The sequence below is a fragment of the Haemaphysalis longicornis genome, unplaced genomic scaffold (genome assembly GCF_048455015.1).
Source record: "Haemaphysalis longicornis isolate Haplotype H1 unplaced genomic scaffold, Haemaphysalis longicornis Haplotype H1 scaffold_23, whole genome shotgun sequence".
Classification (NCBI taxonomy): Eukaryota; Metazoa; Arthropoda; class Arachnida; order Ixodida; family Ixodidae; genus Haemaphysalis; species Haemaphysalis longicornis.
Window position 1 is genome coordinate 186,103 of NW_027526306.1, and position 18,943 is coordinate 205,045.

At 46.4% G+C, this 18,943-nt stretch overlaps 1 protein-coding gene across 1 annotated transcript in view; it reads left to right on the plus strand.

Moving 5' to 3' along the window:
* The window catches only part of LOC144172495 (alcohol dehydrogenase [acceptor]-like), a 132,676-nt gene that overhangs the window by 20,497 nt on the left and 93,236 nt on the right, over positions 1–18,943 (plus strand). Inside the window, exons 4-6 of the mRNA XM_077701188.1 lie at positions 3,161–3,292; positions 9,509–9,633; positions 9,783–9,950. Of these exons, the coding sequence (XP_077557314.1) occupies positions 3,161–3,292; positions 9,509–9,633; positions 9,783–9,950 (425 nt within the window). The remainder of the gene's footprint in view (positions 1–3,160; positions 3,293–9,508; positions 9,634–9,782; positions 9,951–18,943) is intronic.

Sequence of the window (18,943 nt, forward strand, 5' to 3'; positions counted from 1 at the left end):
CTTGAGCAAACCTTTACTGTGTCTACATTGGGAGGAGCGCGACGCAAGAGGGACAACATGAGAGGTGAGCGGGAAATAGAAGGGAGGCATTTACTTGGCAAATGTCGACAAAGACTATCGTCTTTTGCCGACATTTGCAAAGAAAGGAGCAGATAGGCGGCCAATTTTTTTTAACTGTGGTCAGCTAGCCTGATCCCCCAGGAACATTGAGTTGCTCGTGCGGTTTAAGGCAAGGTGCCCAACACGAGACCATGACGAGCGGGTATGCTGGAGGGGGGGTAGGAAATGGGAGGTGGGGGGTGGGTGGCACACTGCGCAGAACAAGCAGTGGAGTACCAGATATATTGGAAGCGCTGCGTGAGGTGTTTGGTGGGTAGTGCGCTTGTATCTGTCGAGGGACGGTGGACGGCCACAGGGCGAGTGCATTATGTGGTGCAGGGTGCACTTCACGCTCCACGCGAAATGGCGCAAGGTATGCGGGTGAAAAAAAAGGCGGCTGTGCACCGAAAAATCTTGGGTACTTTTCAGGTGCATGGTAAATAGTCGGCCTCGCGAGCGTGCGCCCCCGCTAGTTTTGTGTTACACCCTCGCATCCTGGTTTCTAAATCTGGTTGAAGCTGTCTAGGACGGAGAAACGACGCAAAGCATCGTTCGCACGGTGCGTGCACGCGGCCGAGAAACGGCGTAAGAGAAAAGATGAATATCCTAAATCTGAAAAAGGAGCAATGCATGCATTTTTATCTGTCCCTACTGATGTCTCGTACATTTATCCCTACTAATACCTTATACCCCAGCCAACAGCTACTTTAGGCTTGGTTGGTTTTGAACCTTCCGCCACCTTTTGATGTTTTCCTAATGTTCGACACTATTTTATCCACGCATGTCATCGATCTTCCTTTCGTAACCAAACCAGTGGATTAACTTAGCTGTAAAATTAAGCAAACTAATCAATGAAAACAAGAGAACCCCTGCAGATGTCGATGTAAATTTTCACCAATTTGATCTAAATACTTCTCATTAAAAACGTTTCGAGAAGGTAGGCTAAATGGTACCTAGACACCATCAATGGGTGAGCATAGGTGCATTATATTTCCCTCATACATTGTAAGCTGAATAGCTCCAGCGGTAATTTACGTTGAATACAGGAAGGCATAAAACATAAATCTGAATTAGAAGAAAAATCATTAGGACTAAAATAGAACATAATGCTAAACGAAACCCGGGTGATATACAGGAAGCGTGATTTGCTCACGCAGGTTAATAAAGAAACCAGAGAATGTGCGCGTGCGGCCCATGAGTGAATGCGTTGTGTCGACACCTTTATCTTCTAAAGAAATATCGTTTCTTGGTGACGATTCATCTGTATGTGGCTTCTTGCGCTTAGAGGGAATGCTATTTAGTCTACCTTCTTTTCTTTGTTACCCACGTGCCGACGGGTTGTGGTATACATGAGGAGCTTTTCCTCAAATTCAGCCTAATCCGCCTACCGCGAATTTAAGGAAACAGCAAAAGTTTGTTACCGGACCGATATGCAACGCTGTCAAAGCTGTAATATGATATCTTTTACATGTCAGCTAGACGAAGTTTATGGCCGCAAGTAATTAAAAATTATTCTGTGAGTTTGATCGATATTAGGATGATAAGTTTGGATTTGGCTGGTAATAAATTGAAACACTGAAGTTTATGCTGCACTTCCATAAAACGTAATTAAAATTGACTTTCAACTATGGGGCTGTGGAGTTTTTGCCGGAAAAGGCATTAGACTTATGCAACAGGGCGTCCAGAAAAGTAGACCTATATACATGAAGAGAAGGTGAGTCCCCTTGGCAGCTTTAGCAGCTGTTTTTGTGTACTTTAGTAGGATAATTTCTTTGGCACGCCTGAAAATACTCATGAAGTAAGGAAGCTCTCAATTTTCTTGCCATAAATTTCCAAAATGCTTCACGGGTAGGCTGCTCATATTTTTTTCCTCACGTTAATGAAGTGGCTCGTACCCACCGAGGGCGGGAGAGGGGTGGGGGGGAGGGAAGATCGGGCAGGGCCTGTAAGTGCCGGCTATTTAGTTATGCGCTATAATGGTAACGATGTGAGTAAAAACAAAAACTTGATTTAGTCCGTGCGGACGGTGCGGACGAGAAAAAACTATTGTTTCACATCTCTCAGTTTTATTTCGTTTACTTCTTCTGTTGACTTTGTCGTCGACGTCTGGGGATAGATTTTTCGCCGATCACTCAACTGCCGTCTAAAGTTATGACAAAATAGCTGAGAAAAAGAAAACTCCTGCAAGCACCTAAGCAGCAGTCCGAACAGTCACGCCAAAAGCAAACTCTACTGGTTAAATTGATTTGGATCATTTTGATCCGCGCCACGGCAGGATCTGGCTAATTTTCGATATGACATGTGAAGTTCTAACACGTTTTGAGAGTGTTATCTCACCTTATTTTCTTGCCAACTCCTTTTCGAGGAGGCTGTTGCATAGTTTTTCTTGTCACTGACTTAGTTTCGGTTATAGATATGGCTCATTTCAAAAAAAAAAAAAAAAGCGCCTGTTAAGCACGTGGATGTTAAACTCAGTTTGCTAGTCCCGGCTGTGTTGCATAGTCCTACCTTCATTCCCTCGCGGCCACATAAGTGCATTCAATTTATTCTTCTTTCGTGTGTCACACAAGCAATGTTATTTGAAAGGGACAGTGCATTGCCCTGTAGTAACTAGACAAGACTGTTATTATTCATTTTTCCTCTAGATCTGATTCAATGGTTCCAGGAAGAATAGCGCGGAAACAGGGCGCGCATGGCAGACACCGCGGCATTCGATTCGGTGACACCGTCTATGCACGTCACGTTGTTGACTGCTCCGTGGCCACTTGTGTTTTGAGTTCTTAGCAGAGCACAGGTTGGCTCCAAGGAAATTTTGTTCCCTGAGGGAACCTGCGTAGTCGCTCTGTACGTGACAATATATACAGTACAGACAGTTCTTATTTCTATTTAGTTAAAAACAAAGCTGCCATAACATAAAAGTCTGATTGTGGATGTAACAGTAAAATGTCTTATTTATGGAAATGAAGGTTTGATTTTCTCATCAAAATCCATCATTATTTTTTGCTACAATACAAAAATATGAGATTGTATGTCAAAATCGCATGCGTTGTCTTTTTCGCAGAGTTCCGAGGACATGAAGGTGAAGTCCCTGTGAGCTTTCCGAGCGACACCACAAAGGCGTCCATGCTCTTTATGGATGCAGGCAAGGAGCTCGGCTTCAGCAATGGAGACTACAATGGTGCAAACGCATCAAGTAAGAATTACACACGCGTTCGCTTTAAAGAACTTTTATTTTTCGTGTCAATCACGAGTTCTTATTTATTGCCAGGCACAGCGTGATGGAGAGACAGCATGTTTTGACCTTTTTTATGAATAGGCGTTTTTCATATGAATAATATACGTATTACCATTTTAATGAACGATAGACGGATATTATTGGTACATTACGTGGTATATTAAACAAAAACGTGGTACATTAAACAAAAACAAACAAAAGCAACAACAAAAACACAAAAAGAAATAGAAAAAACAAAACCACAATCGCTCCCCCCCCCCCCAAAAAAAAAAACACTCAAAGACAGACAGAAAGCAGGGGGCGGTCGATTTGGAAGTATATCCAAGCAAGATATTCAATTTCCTTATCCGATAAACTCAACGCCGGCATGCTTATGCAAGCGTCCACCTGAATGCAACAGTGTAAGATCCCTGGATTTCCGCCTTTTTTTCCCCCACACATGTTTGCTGGAACTATGCGCCTCTAATGAAGCCCCTGCTATCGCAATCTTACGGCCACTTCAAACCAGTGAAACGTGGAATTGCCAACCTGTCCCTGAAAAAGGCTCTATGCAAGTCTTGCCTTCATAAGTGCGAGCATAGTCTGAGAGCGCAGGTATCCCGCTCAGACAAGGCCGCGTATACCCGCAATTTGTTACTTCTCAGGCGAGCAAGCTCATGGGTGATGTGAAGCGCTCGTTGAGAAACGAACAGCCTGATGTTAACACGAAGGAGCAAGTCGCAGGAAAAATCGCTGTTGTTCTTTACGTACACCCCTTACCCTACGTACGCAGCAATGTTAAAGTGTTTTTTTTTTTCAGCACCCAAAAAGCCTTCAAAACTTTGCGAAGCAACTTCCCCGAGCAAACGCACAAGGAGAGCTGCAGCAGCAGCAACCACAGTAACAAGTTCGTCGCGTGCGCCGAAAATGTTATGTATGTTATCCCTCTAACATGCGGTCACAAATACGTACGACGAACATCCCGGTGCTTGATCTTGCGCGTGCACGAGCATCAACGAAAAGTGAATCATGGGAACACAGGGTAGCATAGTGAACATTGCCGGAGGTGCAAATGCGCACCTTGCTTTGACGATACTGTGAAAATCGCAAAGCAAAAAATCCCGCAAGAATTGAAGAGGGTGAAATAGTTCACATGGTGGACACTTGCATGAGCATGCCGTCGTTGAGTTTACCGGCTAAGAAAATTTAATACGTTGGCTCTCAGCGATTCCAAATCGACCGCACCCTGCTTTCGGATTTTGTGTGTTTGCGTGTGTGTGTGGGGGGAGCGAGCGAGCGTGGTTTTGTTTCGTTTTTTTTGTTTTTGTTCTTTTTTTGTTTTCATTTAGCGTACCACGTGAAACAAAGTCGTTGGTTGCTGCTTATTATTAGCTGTACGTATGAGCCCGAGCTGTGATCACACAAGAAATGGTTATATGCGCTGAATAGGGTAATTTGGAGCTTGTGGGCGCACGTTTAGTGTATATATATGGACGTTTTAAATAATAACTGTCAAACGCCCGTGCTTTCGAGACTTCGGCGCATGTTAGAGATCCCCAGGTGATCAAAACTAATCCGGAGCTACCCTCCAAATACAGCGCGCCTCATCACTTGCGTTGCGTCGGCACGTTAAACCCTACAATCAACGAAAGAAATTAAATAATAAATGGCAGTTGGAAGTAGCGCATGTCTCTGTTGTATCTCGTCGTTCTTCGCGTGAGTTTTGCGCTTTACTCGTCAGTCATGCAGTACCCACAAGTGCGCACTATTAGGCTTTGCAGCACGTATCCGCCCGTGAGTGAGTGAATTCAACGCTTTCCCCGGAAATTTTAATGGGACATCATTACAAAACTCGTTGCACCAAAAAGAAGGTGGCACGTTTAAACCCCAGACGGCATCTAAAATTCCGGTATTTCGAAGGGTAAAACCTCGGTAATTGAGTTGAATAGGAAGATAAATTAATTTGAGTTTCGGCGGTATTCCAAACGAAGACCCCCGCTCCGCGAGAATGGAATCATTCCAAGGATTACCAGACCTCGTTAAATTCGGCGGCTAAAGGTACATCTGGTGAATCCTTAAGGGCCAGTCAAATGCACACATCTGATAGAGACATAGACAAAGGCCTGCATGAGTTATTTCACTATGCAAATTACACAAGTAGCATAAGAAAGGTAGCAAACAACGTATCCGGTAATTGCACTTGTTGCTTGGGGATGCGGAAGCGCGCTTTTGCTGGTAACTGAGAAAAAAGACAATTATGGGAAGCGAAAGGATAATTGAAATATAATACGCGTTCGGTGATGGGCTCGGAGTAATGGGCTCGAAATCACTATATACTAATTAGCGCTTAGATGCCGTCGTAATTTTTAGTTCAGGCCAGTGATATATTGACAAAGCGGTAGATACCCACAGAGCCGAAAATACCTTTGAGGTTTGTAGGACAATGTATACCACAATTTTTCTCGCGCGAACCTCCTTTCTTTCACAGTTATACATTCCCAAATACTTGTGCATTTCCCGAGATGTATTGGCCAATTTTTCTACGGCACTTTCGCTTTTGTGCTAGTCCCAAACATCACGAAACGCGACAGGGCTTAGCGGACATGGTCGCTGAGGTTGCAGCCAGAGACCAATGACGCAGACTTTCCGGATGTTGGTTTTTAAACACAAGTAACGAAGTTGCCATCTCACGCAATCCGTCTCTATCGTATCTACTCTACGCAATCTTCTGCCGAATGCCAGTTGTGTTCACAACCCGGAACCATTCTTCACATCCTTATAGAGGGCGAACAAAACCCAAATCACCACTTCTTCCATTTCCCCTACCCGCCTCTGAGCTTTAGGAGAACGTGTTGACCAGCAGCCATCTGGACCACCAGCAACTCCTGGTCTCCAGAGCGAAGGCTGCATGATCATCACAATAGATTCCTTTCCTGCAGACCCACTTGCGCTTCAGCGGCTCGCATAAACATTTTCTACTACTATTCAGTCTTCCACCCCCCCCCCCCCCCCGCTTGCAAGTCGAAAACAGACATCAACACCTTCACACACTTTACATGGCCGAGACTTTGGCGGAGACGCGGAAACACGACAAAGATTGGTTTCTTGCTTTTCTCCCGGACAACTCCAAGCTCAAATGCCAAAACGGCCTAATTCGTCCACCAATAAGTTACAGATCTTTTTTGGTTTAGGCCTTGGCCGCGAACCAATTCCGCTACTGTTGCTGCAAACCCATTAAGCATATGTACTCCCGCTGTCCCACAAGGTGCGCTGGTTGGGCAGCAGCTTCGCTGGACAACCACTTTGGGAGGGTTAGGATTATACATAATGTTTCAAGTGTGTTTTGGCCTTCGTAGTGTTTATTTAGATATTTCATTTCTGCTGGGTTTGTTTCTTGTAGGTTCCCTCACCCTAGGAAGAAACCTTGCGTAGGACACTGTCATGGAGTATTTAATGAAATACAACACCTGCCCCGTCGCGCACTTACGGCTAATGCCATATAGTTTTAACGTCTCTTTATGTCGTACTGATAGTGTTCTTTCTTCTCATCTCGTCTTGTTTTGTGCGCGCCCGAACCAACGACTTCCAGAACTCCTTAGCCGTACGAAATCTCCACAACGCTGGGTATGCGTTATTCAGGGTTGAGTGGAAGCCGAAATGTGACGGTGAACAAAGGACCAAAGAAAGCCTCTGTACCGTCGGAAGCCATGCTTAGTGGCTGTGTCGACACCGCAGGGGTCTAATAAGCATGTGCGTATGCAGGACAGCTTGCTGAAACACCCTATGAAATAGCAACTCGGGTGACAAGGCTGGCTCTGCGAATTCCCTACGTTTGGAAACCTCCTCAGGAAGGAGGCGAGACTTCCTACTGTTATGGCCGCGTCTGAAAGGGAGCAGCATAGCATTTACTCCAAAAACCTTGTGACGTGTTCTTGATTACGTTGAGATTGGCGTTATGAGTGTATCCGAGAGCGATATCGCTGCCCTTTCCGAGACTCTCAAGGGAGGGAATACCGATCCCGTGAAATTGTGACCTGTTTGGATTGTTCTTATTTTGGTAATAAAAAGTTGTGGAGAGTGTTAACCGAGGGCTGTTGCCTTTTGCGAACGTTACACGTATAAAACATAATTGGTCAGCGATTCTCATAGTTTTAGTTAGGTGGAGGGCGTGTAGCTGATGGTCTGGTCTGATATGAAATTCAGTGTGAAGTATTCCACAAGAAGTCATATCAGACGCTTTATGAGCATGCGCACCTTTCCTTTCTTGCAACAAACACGCCGCCTAGAAATAAGACTGAAGAGCGAATAAGTTGACTACAGGGCGCTTACAAGAAACTAAAGGATATTTACTGCCCACATGTAGTATCGTGTAGTCGGAGAAATAGCGCACCACGAAGAAATAAGTCGGCAGAAGCTAACAAATATTATAAAAATATTTTTTGATTTCAAAGTCGTAAGCAAACTGTTCTTTTCACCACAACCTTTCTTTTCAAGAAATTGTAAATGCTTCTATGAGCTTTTTGTGTACGTTCATACGAAGCAAGGCTTGGATTGTGGTTATCAAACAAATTTGCCTTGAACGTGCCTAAACAGTACGGAAACTGCATTTCCTGCGGTTGCGTAGCGTTGAAAGATAACCAAAATTATCTTGGGTTTTGTAAGCCGGTGATAAGGTCCTAAAAGCCGCCCCTTTTGTATTTTACGACCTTAAAGGAGACAGCATCTAAGACCAGGAGTAGACCATGAGAACTCATGCATAAACGTACAAGGGCGTACAACCAGGCTGGTGATCACCTGATTTGCTGCGAACGAAATTATCGGGAGAGAACCAGTGAATTTCTAAACGTTGATGGTAGTCTTTAACGTGTCGACGCAACGCAGGCGATAAGGCAGGCCGTATGTTGAGTGCTCCGGATTAATTTTGACCACCTGGGGATCTTTAACGTGCGCCGGAATTTCTAAACGTCATTGTGAACAAATATTCGAAGGCACAGTGTATGTTATTATTACCTTTAGAGTCTAATCTGCTTAATAGGGAAAAATGTTGAAGACGATAGTCTTTTTCTGTGATAATATATCAACGGGAAATTATTGGTCAGTCTGCATGACCGCCTGCTTTTTAGAAAAAAGTTTATTTGACAATAGACACAAAACCTTACACAAAAAGTACGCGATGCAGAACACTCATGAACATCGCCTACAGATATTTATGAAGACACTGACAATGGCCAGAAAAACCACACTAGCCAGGCGCAGCGTGGGGAATGCTGTATGACACTCATACAAGCCCACATGTATAGCTATATACAGAAAGTAGTGGAACATATATTACACTGGAGAATCACCTATGCCACACTGTCAGGCGAAAATGTAAAACAATTTTTGAAGATTTCTTTCATATAGGCAGAACATTTCCAAATGAATAAATCTGGTGGCATATTAAGAACATATTACTGAGAAATGGACGTAGGCAGGGCATGTAATGCAAAGGTAAGATAACCGTTGGTCATTAAGGGTAACAGAGTGGATCCCTAGAGAAAGCAAGCGTGGAAGGGGGCGACAGAAAGTTAGATGGGCATATATGATCAAGACGTCTGTGGGGATAAATTGGTCGCAGTTAGCATTGGACCGGGGTAATTGAGGATAATGGGAGAGGCCTTTGCCCTGCAGTGGGCGTAGATAGGCTGGTGATGATGATGGTCATGATGATGATGATGATGAAATGTGGTTGCGATGTTTATACTTGTCAACATTTTCCATGAAATAAACGCGAGCCATGCATAAGGCAAACCATTATTGCATAAGTAGTACTTGTACCTTATATAAAACAGCATCGCTGCTTGACATTAGCGGTAGAACGATTTTAAAAAATACGCATTTAAAACAATGCTTTGCCCCCAAAATACCGAACGCGCCCTGTCTCGGTATTCCTAGAAGTCTAACACTAATTGAAGGTTGATGTAGAATGCGCGGGAGCGCTGGAACGATTGAATTTTGAATTGACTTGAGCAAACGTCTACCGTGTTTATCGTGGGAGGAGCCAGACGGGAAGGGAAGTGCATGAGAGGTGGGGAGGGAAAAAGAGAAGTGCCATTTACGTGGCAGAAAAGACGGAAGAGTGTCCTCTTTCGACGACATTGGCAGTGAAGTGAGCAGAAAAGCCCAATTTTTTTAATAAGGTTTTTTTTCTTTTAGGTTTCTCACGGGTGCAGAGGAACGCAAAGGATGGTGAACGGTGGAGCTCAAGCCGTGCATTTCTTAACGACTCGGTTCGCTGCAGACCAAATCTTTACATTTCTCTTCACTCACACGTCACAAGGGTAAGACATCTACTGAACAGGGACCATAAAATGTCGCTAAAAACTGTTCACAGATATTTTTAAAATGCAGTAGACTTTGCATCACTTAGTGTAGTAGTTTGAAGATATACGTGTTAACAATGTTTATATTGTGTTATTCTATTCTATAGGTGCTGTTCGATGGCAAAGCGGCAGTAGGGGTTGAGTACGTTCACAAAAATGTAACGAAAAATGCGACGGCAAGGCGGGAAGTTATTCTGTCTGCAGGCGCCATCGGATCGCCGCAGCTTCTCATGCTTTCTGGAATTGGACCCAAGGATGACCTGGAATGCTTGAACGTAAGAACGGAGTATAATAGGTTTCAGTAAAGAAAGAAGACGTAGTCGTACAACTGTTTGCTCAATGTAAGTTCACTGCTCTGACATCAGGAGATGTCCGCCTAGATGAATTAATTTGTTATAATAATTAATTTGTTATAATTAATTAAAGAGAGTGGGCATGGGAGCAACGCTGCGATGCGGCTAACAAATGTTTTTCGTCTCTGCCTGTTACAGTTGCCGTCCGTTTTCAACGCATGCGCTGTCGGTTTGACCGAGTGTCTTTCCCGTGACGCTTCTCCTGCAACGCCGATCGTCCCCGAACCTGCGCTACATGACTTGTGCTCCGACATGCCATGGGAGACCACGCTGACGCAAGTCCCTGTGGCTCCCTCTGGATCACCCTGGACATCTTTAATTACGTCATCAACGCCGCCCGATATAAGCACATCGCGCCAGCCGTGCCACTTCAGTGGGCATGGGAGCAACGCTACGATGCGGCTCACAAATGTTTTTCGTCTCTGCCTGTTACAGTTGCCATCCGTTTTCAACGCATGCGCTGTCGGTTTGACCGAGTGTCTTTCCCGTGACGCTTCTCCTGCAACGCCGATCGTCCCCGAACCTGCGCTACATGACTTGTGCTCCGACATGCCATGGGAGACCACGCTGACGCAAGTCCCTGTGGCTCCCTCTGGATCACCCTGGACATCTTTAATTACGTCATCAACACCGCCCGATATAAGCACATCGCGCCAGCCGTGCCACTTCAGTGGGCATGGGAGCAACGCTACGATGCGGCTCACAAATGTTTTTCGTCTCTGCCTGTTACAGTTGCCATCCGTTTTCAACGCATGCGCTGTCGGTTTGACCGAGTGTCTTTCCCGTGACGCTTCTCCTGCAACGCCGATCGTCCCCGAACCTGCGCTACATGACTTGTGCTCCGACATGCCATGGGAGACCACGCTGACGCAAGTCCCTGTGGCTCCCTCTGGATCACCCTGGACATCTTTAATTACGTCATCAACGCCGCCCGATATAAGCACATCGCGCCAGCCGTGCCACTTCAGTGGGCATGGGAGCAACGCTACGATGCGGCTCACAAATGTTTTTCGTCTCTGCCTGTTACAGTTGCCATCCGTTTTCAACGCATGCGCTGTCGGTTTGACCGAGTGTCTTTCCCGTGACGCTTCTCCTGCAACGCCGATCGTCCCCGAACCTGCGCTACATGACTTGTGCTCCGACATGCCATGGGAGACCACGCTGACGCAAGTCCCTGTGGCTCCCTCTGGATCACCCTGGACATCTTTAATTACGTCATCAACGCCGCCCGATATAAGCACATCGCGCCAGCCGTGCCACTTCAGTGGGCATGGGAGCAACGCTACGATGCGGCTCACAAATGTTTTTCGTCTCTGCCTGTTACAGTTGCCATCCGTTTTCAACGCATGCGCTGTCGGTTTGACCGAGTGTCTTTCCCGTGACGCTTCTCCTGCAACGCCGATCGTCCCCGAACCTGCGCTACATGACTTGTGCTCCGACATGCCATGGGAGACCACGCTGACGCAAGTCCCTGTGGCTCCCTCTGGATCACCCTGGACATCTTTAATTACGTCATCAACGCCGCCCGATATAAGCACATCGCGCCAGCCGTGCCACTTCAGTGGGCATGGGAGCAACGCTACGATGCGGCTCACAAATGTTTTTCGTCTCTGCCTGTTACAGTTGCCATCCGTTTTCAACGCATGCGCTGTCGGTTTGACCGAGTGTCTTTCCCGTGGCGCTTCTCCTGCAACGCCGATCGTCCCCGAACCTGCGCTACATGACTTGTGCTCCGACATGCCATGGGAGACCACGCTGACGCAAGTCCCTGTGGCTCCCTCTGGATCACCCTGGACATCTTTAATTACGTCATCAACGCCGCCCGATATAAGCACATCGCGCCAGCCGTGCCACTTCAGTGGGCATGGGAGCAACGCTACGATGCGGCTCACAAATGTTTTTCGTCTCTGCCTGTTACAGTTGCCATCCGTTTTCAACGCATGCGCTGTCGGTTTGACCGAGTGTCTTTCCCGTGACGCTTCTCCTGCAACGCCGATCGTCCCCGAACCTGCGCTACATGACTTGTGCTCCGACATGCCATGGGAGACCACGCTGACGCAAGTCCCTGTGGCTCCCTCTGGATCACCCTGGACATCTTTAATTACGTCATCAACGCCGCCCGATATAAGCACATCGCGCCAGCCGTGCCACTTCAGTGGGCATGGGAGCTCCGCTACGATGCGGCTCACAAATGTTTTTCGTCTCTGCCTGTTACAGTTGCCATCCGTTTTCAACGCATGCGCTGTCGGTTTGACCGAGTGTCTTTCCCGTGACGCTTCTCCTGCAACGCCGATCGTCCCCGAACCTGCGCTACATGACTTGTGCTCCGACATGCCATGGGAGACCACGCTGACGCAAGTCCCTGTGGCTCCCTCTGGATCACCCTGGACATCTTTAATTACGTCATCAACGCCGCCCGATATAAGCACATCGCGCCAGCCGTGCCACTTCAGTGGGCATGGGAGCAACGCTACGATGCGGCTCACAAATGTTTTTCGTCTCTGCCTGTTACAGTTGCCATCCGTTTTCAACGCATGCGCTGTCGGTTTGACCGAGTGTCTTTCCCGTGACGCTTCTCCTGCAACGCCGATCGTCCCCGAACCTGCGCTACATGACTTGTGCTCCGACATGCCATGGGAGACCACGCTGACGCAAGTCCCTGTGGCTCCCTCTGGATCACCCTGGACATCTTTAATTACGTCATCAACGCCGCCCGATATAAGCACATCGCGCCAGCCGTGCCACTTCAGTGGGCATGGGAGCTCCGCTACGATGCGGCTCACAAATGTTTTTCGTCTCTGCCTGTTACAGTTGCCATCCGTTTTCAACGCATGCGCTGTCGGTTTGACCGAGTGTCTTTCCCGTGACGCTTCTCCTGCAACGCCGATCGTCCCCGAACCTGCGCTACATGACTTGTGCTCCGACATGCCATGGGAGACCACGCTGACGCAAGTCCCTGTGGCTCCCTCTGGATCACCCTGGACATCTTTAATTACGTCATCAACGCCGCCCGATATAAGCACATCGCGCCAGCCGTGCCACTTCAGTGGGCATGGGAGCAACGCTACGATGCGGCTCACAAATGTTTTTCGTCTCTGCCTGTTACAGTTGCCGTCCGTTTTCAACGCATGCGCTGTCGGTTTGACCGAGTGTCTTTCCCGTGACGCTTCTCCTGCAACGCCGATCGTCCCCGAACCTGCGCTACATGACTTGTGCTCCGACATGCCATGGGAGACCACGCTGACGCAAGTCCCTGTGGCTCCCTCTGGATCACCCTGGACATCTTTAATTACGTCATCAACGCCGCCCGATATAAGCACATCGCGCCAGCCGTGCCACTTCAGTGGGCATGGGAGCAACGCTACGATGCGGCTCACAAATGTTTTTCGTCTCTGCCTGTTACAGGTTAGTGAAGCACCTTCTAAACGCTCCAATAACGCATTTCTTGTTGTATTCCCATGCCCACAAGTGCTCTTACAACATGTAAATGAGTGCTTTGATGTATTGAAACTGTTACTATCGGGGTACCAGGGGTACCGGTGAGCTTAACCCGGGGCCTAACAAAACTCACCAGGGCGCGGGGCAGGCATCAGAAGCACCACCTGAGCCAACGAACGATGTTGTTATAACAATGCTGCGCGACCTCACAGCCCGTTCAACGTTGATTGAGGAGGGTCAGGTGCGCATACTTGATTCCATCGGAAGCTTAACGTCGAAGCACGCCGAACTGAACGCGACGGTCACTAGCATATCTGAGAGGTTAGGCTCCATGAAAAGCAGGTTGGAAGTTCTGGAAGCGCATGCTGAAGACCTAACAACAGTACAAGAAACAATTAGTAGCCTTCAAAACAAAAACGTTTTGTTAAAAGCACGTTTGTCAGATTTAGAGGATAGAGCTAGAAGCGACAACCTTGTATTTTTTAATGTGCCTGATCACCCATCGGAAACATGGGCGGACTCAGAGAATAAAGTGAAGAAGATTGTCCTTAACCAAAGGTCGAATAATCTTGTCGATAACGATATCGCTCGTGCTCACAGGGTTGACACACCGCATCGCGACCAAGCACGACCAATCATAGTGAAGTTTGCTAACTACAAAACAAAAGAAAAGGTTCTGTGCGCGAAAACCAAACTTAAAGAATCAGACATCGCAATCAGTGAAGACTTCTCGCCAGCTACCCGACATGCGCGTTAAATGCTAGTCGATTTTGCGAAACGCTCAGCGCCGGATGAAAAGTTCAAGCTCCGCTATAATAAGCTCATCTTAAACGATAAGTGTTACGAGTATTGCGAAGTAACCGGTGAAGTAAAGGAAAAAATTAGATATCGTAGTGCCCCCAAAGCTGAGCATTCAACGCTTTTTCCACATGCTTCCCCAGAATAGCTCGCCGTCCGTCCACATAACTCGCCGCGGACGCCAAGTAACATTTCAGTTCTTTTCACTAACATAAGAAGTGTAGTTCGTAATCACGATTCTATTTCTTGTGCTGCTGACACTACTGCCGCTGACAATATTGTATTAGCTGAGACTTGGTTGAATGGATCTGTACGTGACAGTGAAATTTTTTCTGCTCAAACGTGCTACAATCGATTCCGATGCGATCGCTCCTCGAAGCGTGGCGGTGGTGTCTTAGTTGCTGTGAACCACAATTTAGAATGTTCACGAGTCAATATCGCTACAAATCTTGAATTCACTTGCGTTCAGATATCTGTAACTTTACCAAGTTTCTAATCTGTGTATGTTATCGCCCGCCGTCTACGCCACTAGGTTTTTGTAACGATCTTCACGACACCCTTAACACCATTCATACAAAGTTTCCTAATCAGCAGATATTTATTTTTGGTGACTTTAATTTTCCCGATGTTAACTGGGAGTCACCCGCTATCTCAAGTGAAGAAACATGCGAATCATCAAATTTTGTGGCACTCTGCTCAACCTTTTCCTTTACTCAGGTTATCGATCAGGCAACAAGAATAACGGATTCCACGTCTAACATACTTGATTTATTGTTAACAACAGCTCCCGATCTTGTCACCAACATCAGCTACTTACCGAAAATAAGCGATCACTCCGTAATACACATGATCTTGAATTTTCCAACTCGCTTGTCCCGTAATAATTCTAAGGTTATTCACGATTACAGAAAGGCTAACTTTTCCGCCATTAATGATGGTCTGAAGACTTTTCTGGATGAATTTCTTGTTGGTTTCGACGAGCGATCGGTCACTGAAAATTGGCACATGTTTAAAAGTACCATTCGCAATTTAATTAAACAACATATTCCACAAAAGATCATTACCACTAACCGCCAGTTTCCATGGTTCAGCCGTGCATTAAAACGCCTTGCTAACAAAAAAAGACGTTTCTTCATCAGAGCAAAGCGGTCTGGTAAATTGGAGCACTGGTCAGCACTAAAGGATGTCGTACGTACTTATAAGAAAGCTTTAAAGGAATCAAAACACAAGTTTATGAATGTTACACTACCTGAACTGTTTTCCAAAAACCCTGAAAAATTCTGGAGTACGATTAACGACACCGAGGATTCAACAATTTCTCTTGTTGATTTGCAGTCAAACCGAATCAGCAACGCTGATTGCGCCGTCGTTCTGAATGACACGTTTGCAAAAACATTTCCGAGTTGTACTAACCCGTCACTTCCTGCTTGTCACACTCACATTGATTTCCCCATGGATCCTATTAATTTTGATTTTGATGGCATTGTACGCATAATTGAGAGCCTAAAATTGTCTTCCAGTTGTGGTCCTGATGATATTAATACAAAAGTGCTTAAAAACACCTCAATTTATTCCGTCATTATATTGTCCAAAATATTTAATCAGTCTCTTTAATCTGGGGAGATTCCAGATGACTGGAGAATAGGAAAAGTGATTCCACTCCATAAATCTGGTGACAAACATTCCGCTTCGAACTATCGCCCCATATCGTTAACAAGTATCCCTTGTAAAATAATTGAACACGTCATCGCTTCTCACTTGGCAAGTTTTCTTGAATCATTCTCATTTTTTACACCTGAGCAACACGGCTTTAGACAATTATTTTCGTGTGAAACGCAGTTCGTAGCCTTCACACACGACCTTCATTCTGTACTTGATAAGGTTCCGTGGCTGATTGCATATTTATAGATTTTTGTATGGCGTTCGATAAAGTGCCCCACAGCCTGCTCCTTCACAAACTAAGCCACCTGAATATAGACCCTAATGTTGTTAAGTGGATTAAAGGAACGCCGTACTCCAAGTAATGGAGTACGGCGTTCCGTTAAAAAAATTTGACACCATTTTTACCTCTGCACGACTGCCAGAAGCGCTGAATCATGGTCCGTGTGAATTCCATATATATGGTGCATACGAAAGCACACGGAATACATATTGCCATGGTACCATATTCTGCTGATTCATTAGGACAGAAAAAGGAAAACTGCTTGAAATGTTTCTATTCTGAGAAATCACTTGGTTCTTTTGGTTATGAAATGATTATCTACATTAGGTGTGCCCGGGTGCGTGATACGCCCTATGAATTCCGTGTTCCGATAATTCGATTTATACGGAACGTTTCACTAGGGCGTGACCAGGACAACTGCACGAACGTTCCTTGAAAGGAGCGCTCGTGGGTCCGGGCACATGCAGGATACTCGGGAAACAAATTACCTCACGGGCTGGCAAATGGGTATTGTTTTTGACTCCATTCCTGCCTGCACAGCATTTGTCGACCCTCGGACAGGACGCCGACGTAGAAGGTCCATTATAATGACCGACTGCATAGGTCTACCCCACCAATGCGCTAACTGGTTTGAAAACGCATGAGATCTCATGGTCTTGTGCAGGCACTAATACAAATATCGCTCCCGAGAAAGCGCCTTTTGCGTCGCCTGCACCTTATGGGATAGTCTTGCGCTGCAAACAATCCGACACTTAGTGTGTAAGGGTTGTGGCATCAAAATGATGCAAAATAAACAAGCTGTAAGCGGGGATAGACGAGCGGACGGCGCTAAATAAGGGTGGAACTTCTCTGCTTTAAGTCAAGGGCGTTGGTTGCGAGGTCAACATCGCCAGGACCTCAATGTACGCATCTCTACCCACTCCATGTTCCTTTTAGATGCAACGCATCTCTTTCAATCGCCTTGCCCCTCCGGCGTCCGTCCGTAGTCCGCACGCCTCCCCCCATTCTCCTCGCCGCGCCAGCTGCGCGCTCCGCCGCTCTCACCGCAGCGCCATCTGTGCGTTAGCGCTCGCTCATGTCGCCGTGCCAGCTGTGCGTCAGCGCGCGTTAGCGCTCGTTTCACACATGCGCATGCGCTGCTCTCTCTCATTCCCCTCACCGTTAACGCGCGGTACATATAAACGCGATAACTGCGCCGCTCCGCTCAGTCGCTCCACCGCCGCCGCTCCGATGACATCCGATGGCCACCGATGATTTGAATGGAGACTAACAGGTCTGCTACCGCGATGGTCGGCGCAACCGTAACAAGCACCGCCCAGATGCGTCGCATCACCCCATGGTTTCCCCCCGCGGAAAAATGTGGTAAATTTTTCTGTCTTGCACCGGCCAGAGCTACACGCTAATATTATATTTTTATTTATTTTTGGTATTCTTTATTTATTTAATGCTAAGGACCAACGGCGTTATAAAAAGATGAGTCATGCTATAAACGCTGCAATGAGTTACAAAGTTAGGTATTGCGTTGGGCAAATGGACATAATTCGTCATTTTAAAGTTGTCGTTTATGCTACAGCCCAGAAGCTATCAGGAGAACCTTTAGATCAGTGCATGAATGTGGTTACCGCTGTCAGATGCTAGAAGCAATCAAAAATAAACGCTCGCCGTGCAGGCTTTTGTTACTACGGTATTACTGTGCTGTGGCCTCGAACATCGCGTCGAGGCGAAATAAACTCTGCGTACAAACAACCGTGAAATCCAATCTTGCGACCACACCCAGGCGTAGATTTAAAGATAACACGCATTGAAGTGATAGCGGTGACGGAGTTTGTAGACGAAAACGTGCTGAAATATTAGGGCCATTTCGTGTGGGGGTATTATAGTTTGCTTACTGGTTTCTAGGACAATAAAATTCAATACGCAAGAATCGGGAGTTTTCGTTGGCCGCACGGTCCCGTCGTTTTCATATCTCAACTACATCAAGGCTTTGGGCCATTTCTCAAAGTTTGTTAGATTGGCCTTCGATAAAATTGTGCGTGTTTCCGCCTTAAGTTATATTTTGTCTAAAGCCTGATGGCTCATATTATTCGCCGACAGTGGCAATTACCCGTGATGGCTTGATTAGGCAATTACTGCTAGTATAATTCAAATAAAGGCTTACAATCGTGAACCAATGTATAGTATAGACACATCGTTTTGCAATTGCAGAAAATAAATAAAACTATGCTTCCAATTTTGCGGTAAGCGGCCACTGACAGCCTACCGAACAAGCTGTCCATAGTTTTTCTTGCTATCGATAGGTTGCCTTCGCTCATCTATCACAAGCATCGATTATACGTTGGGTATTGCATCATTGCGCTGAATGCGGGCAGACACCAGTCCTCATACAAGCCCGACGTAGATTCAGTCTAGGACGAGAACTCTGCTTTTGATTGCCACTCTCGTGTGATACGGGATCTCCACAATCAAACATTTCCGGAGGTTCTAACTGTAAGAAATATTAGGTGGCTTTTCGCAAGCTCTGCCCTGATAGGCTTCGTTTATTCATATCCTTCGCATTCGTTTTTTTTTACCAGGAGTGTTCAAGATCGCCAGCTATTCAGAGCAAGCACACGCGCGTCAAAGGATGACTCTTATGACTTTAAAAAATATGTTTGTCTAAACTCGTTTCCCCCTGAACGTTCGCCTAGGCTGTCTAGGTTACGCTATCACAGTTGTTTTTATGTAGAGGTCGCCAGCG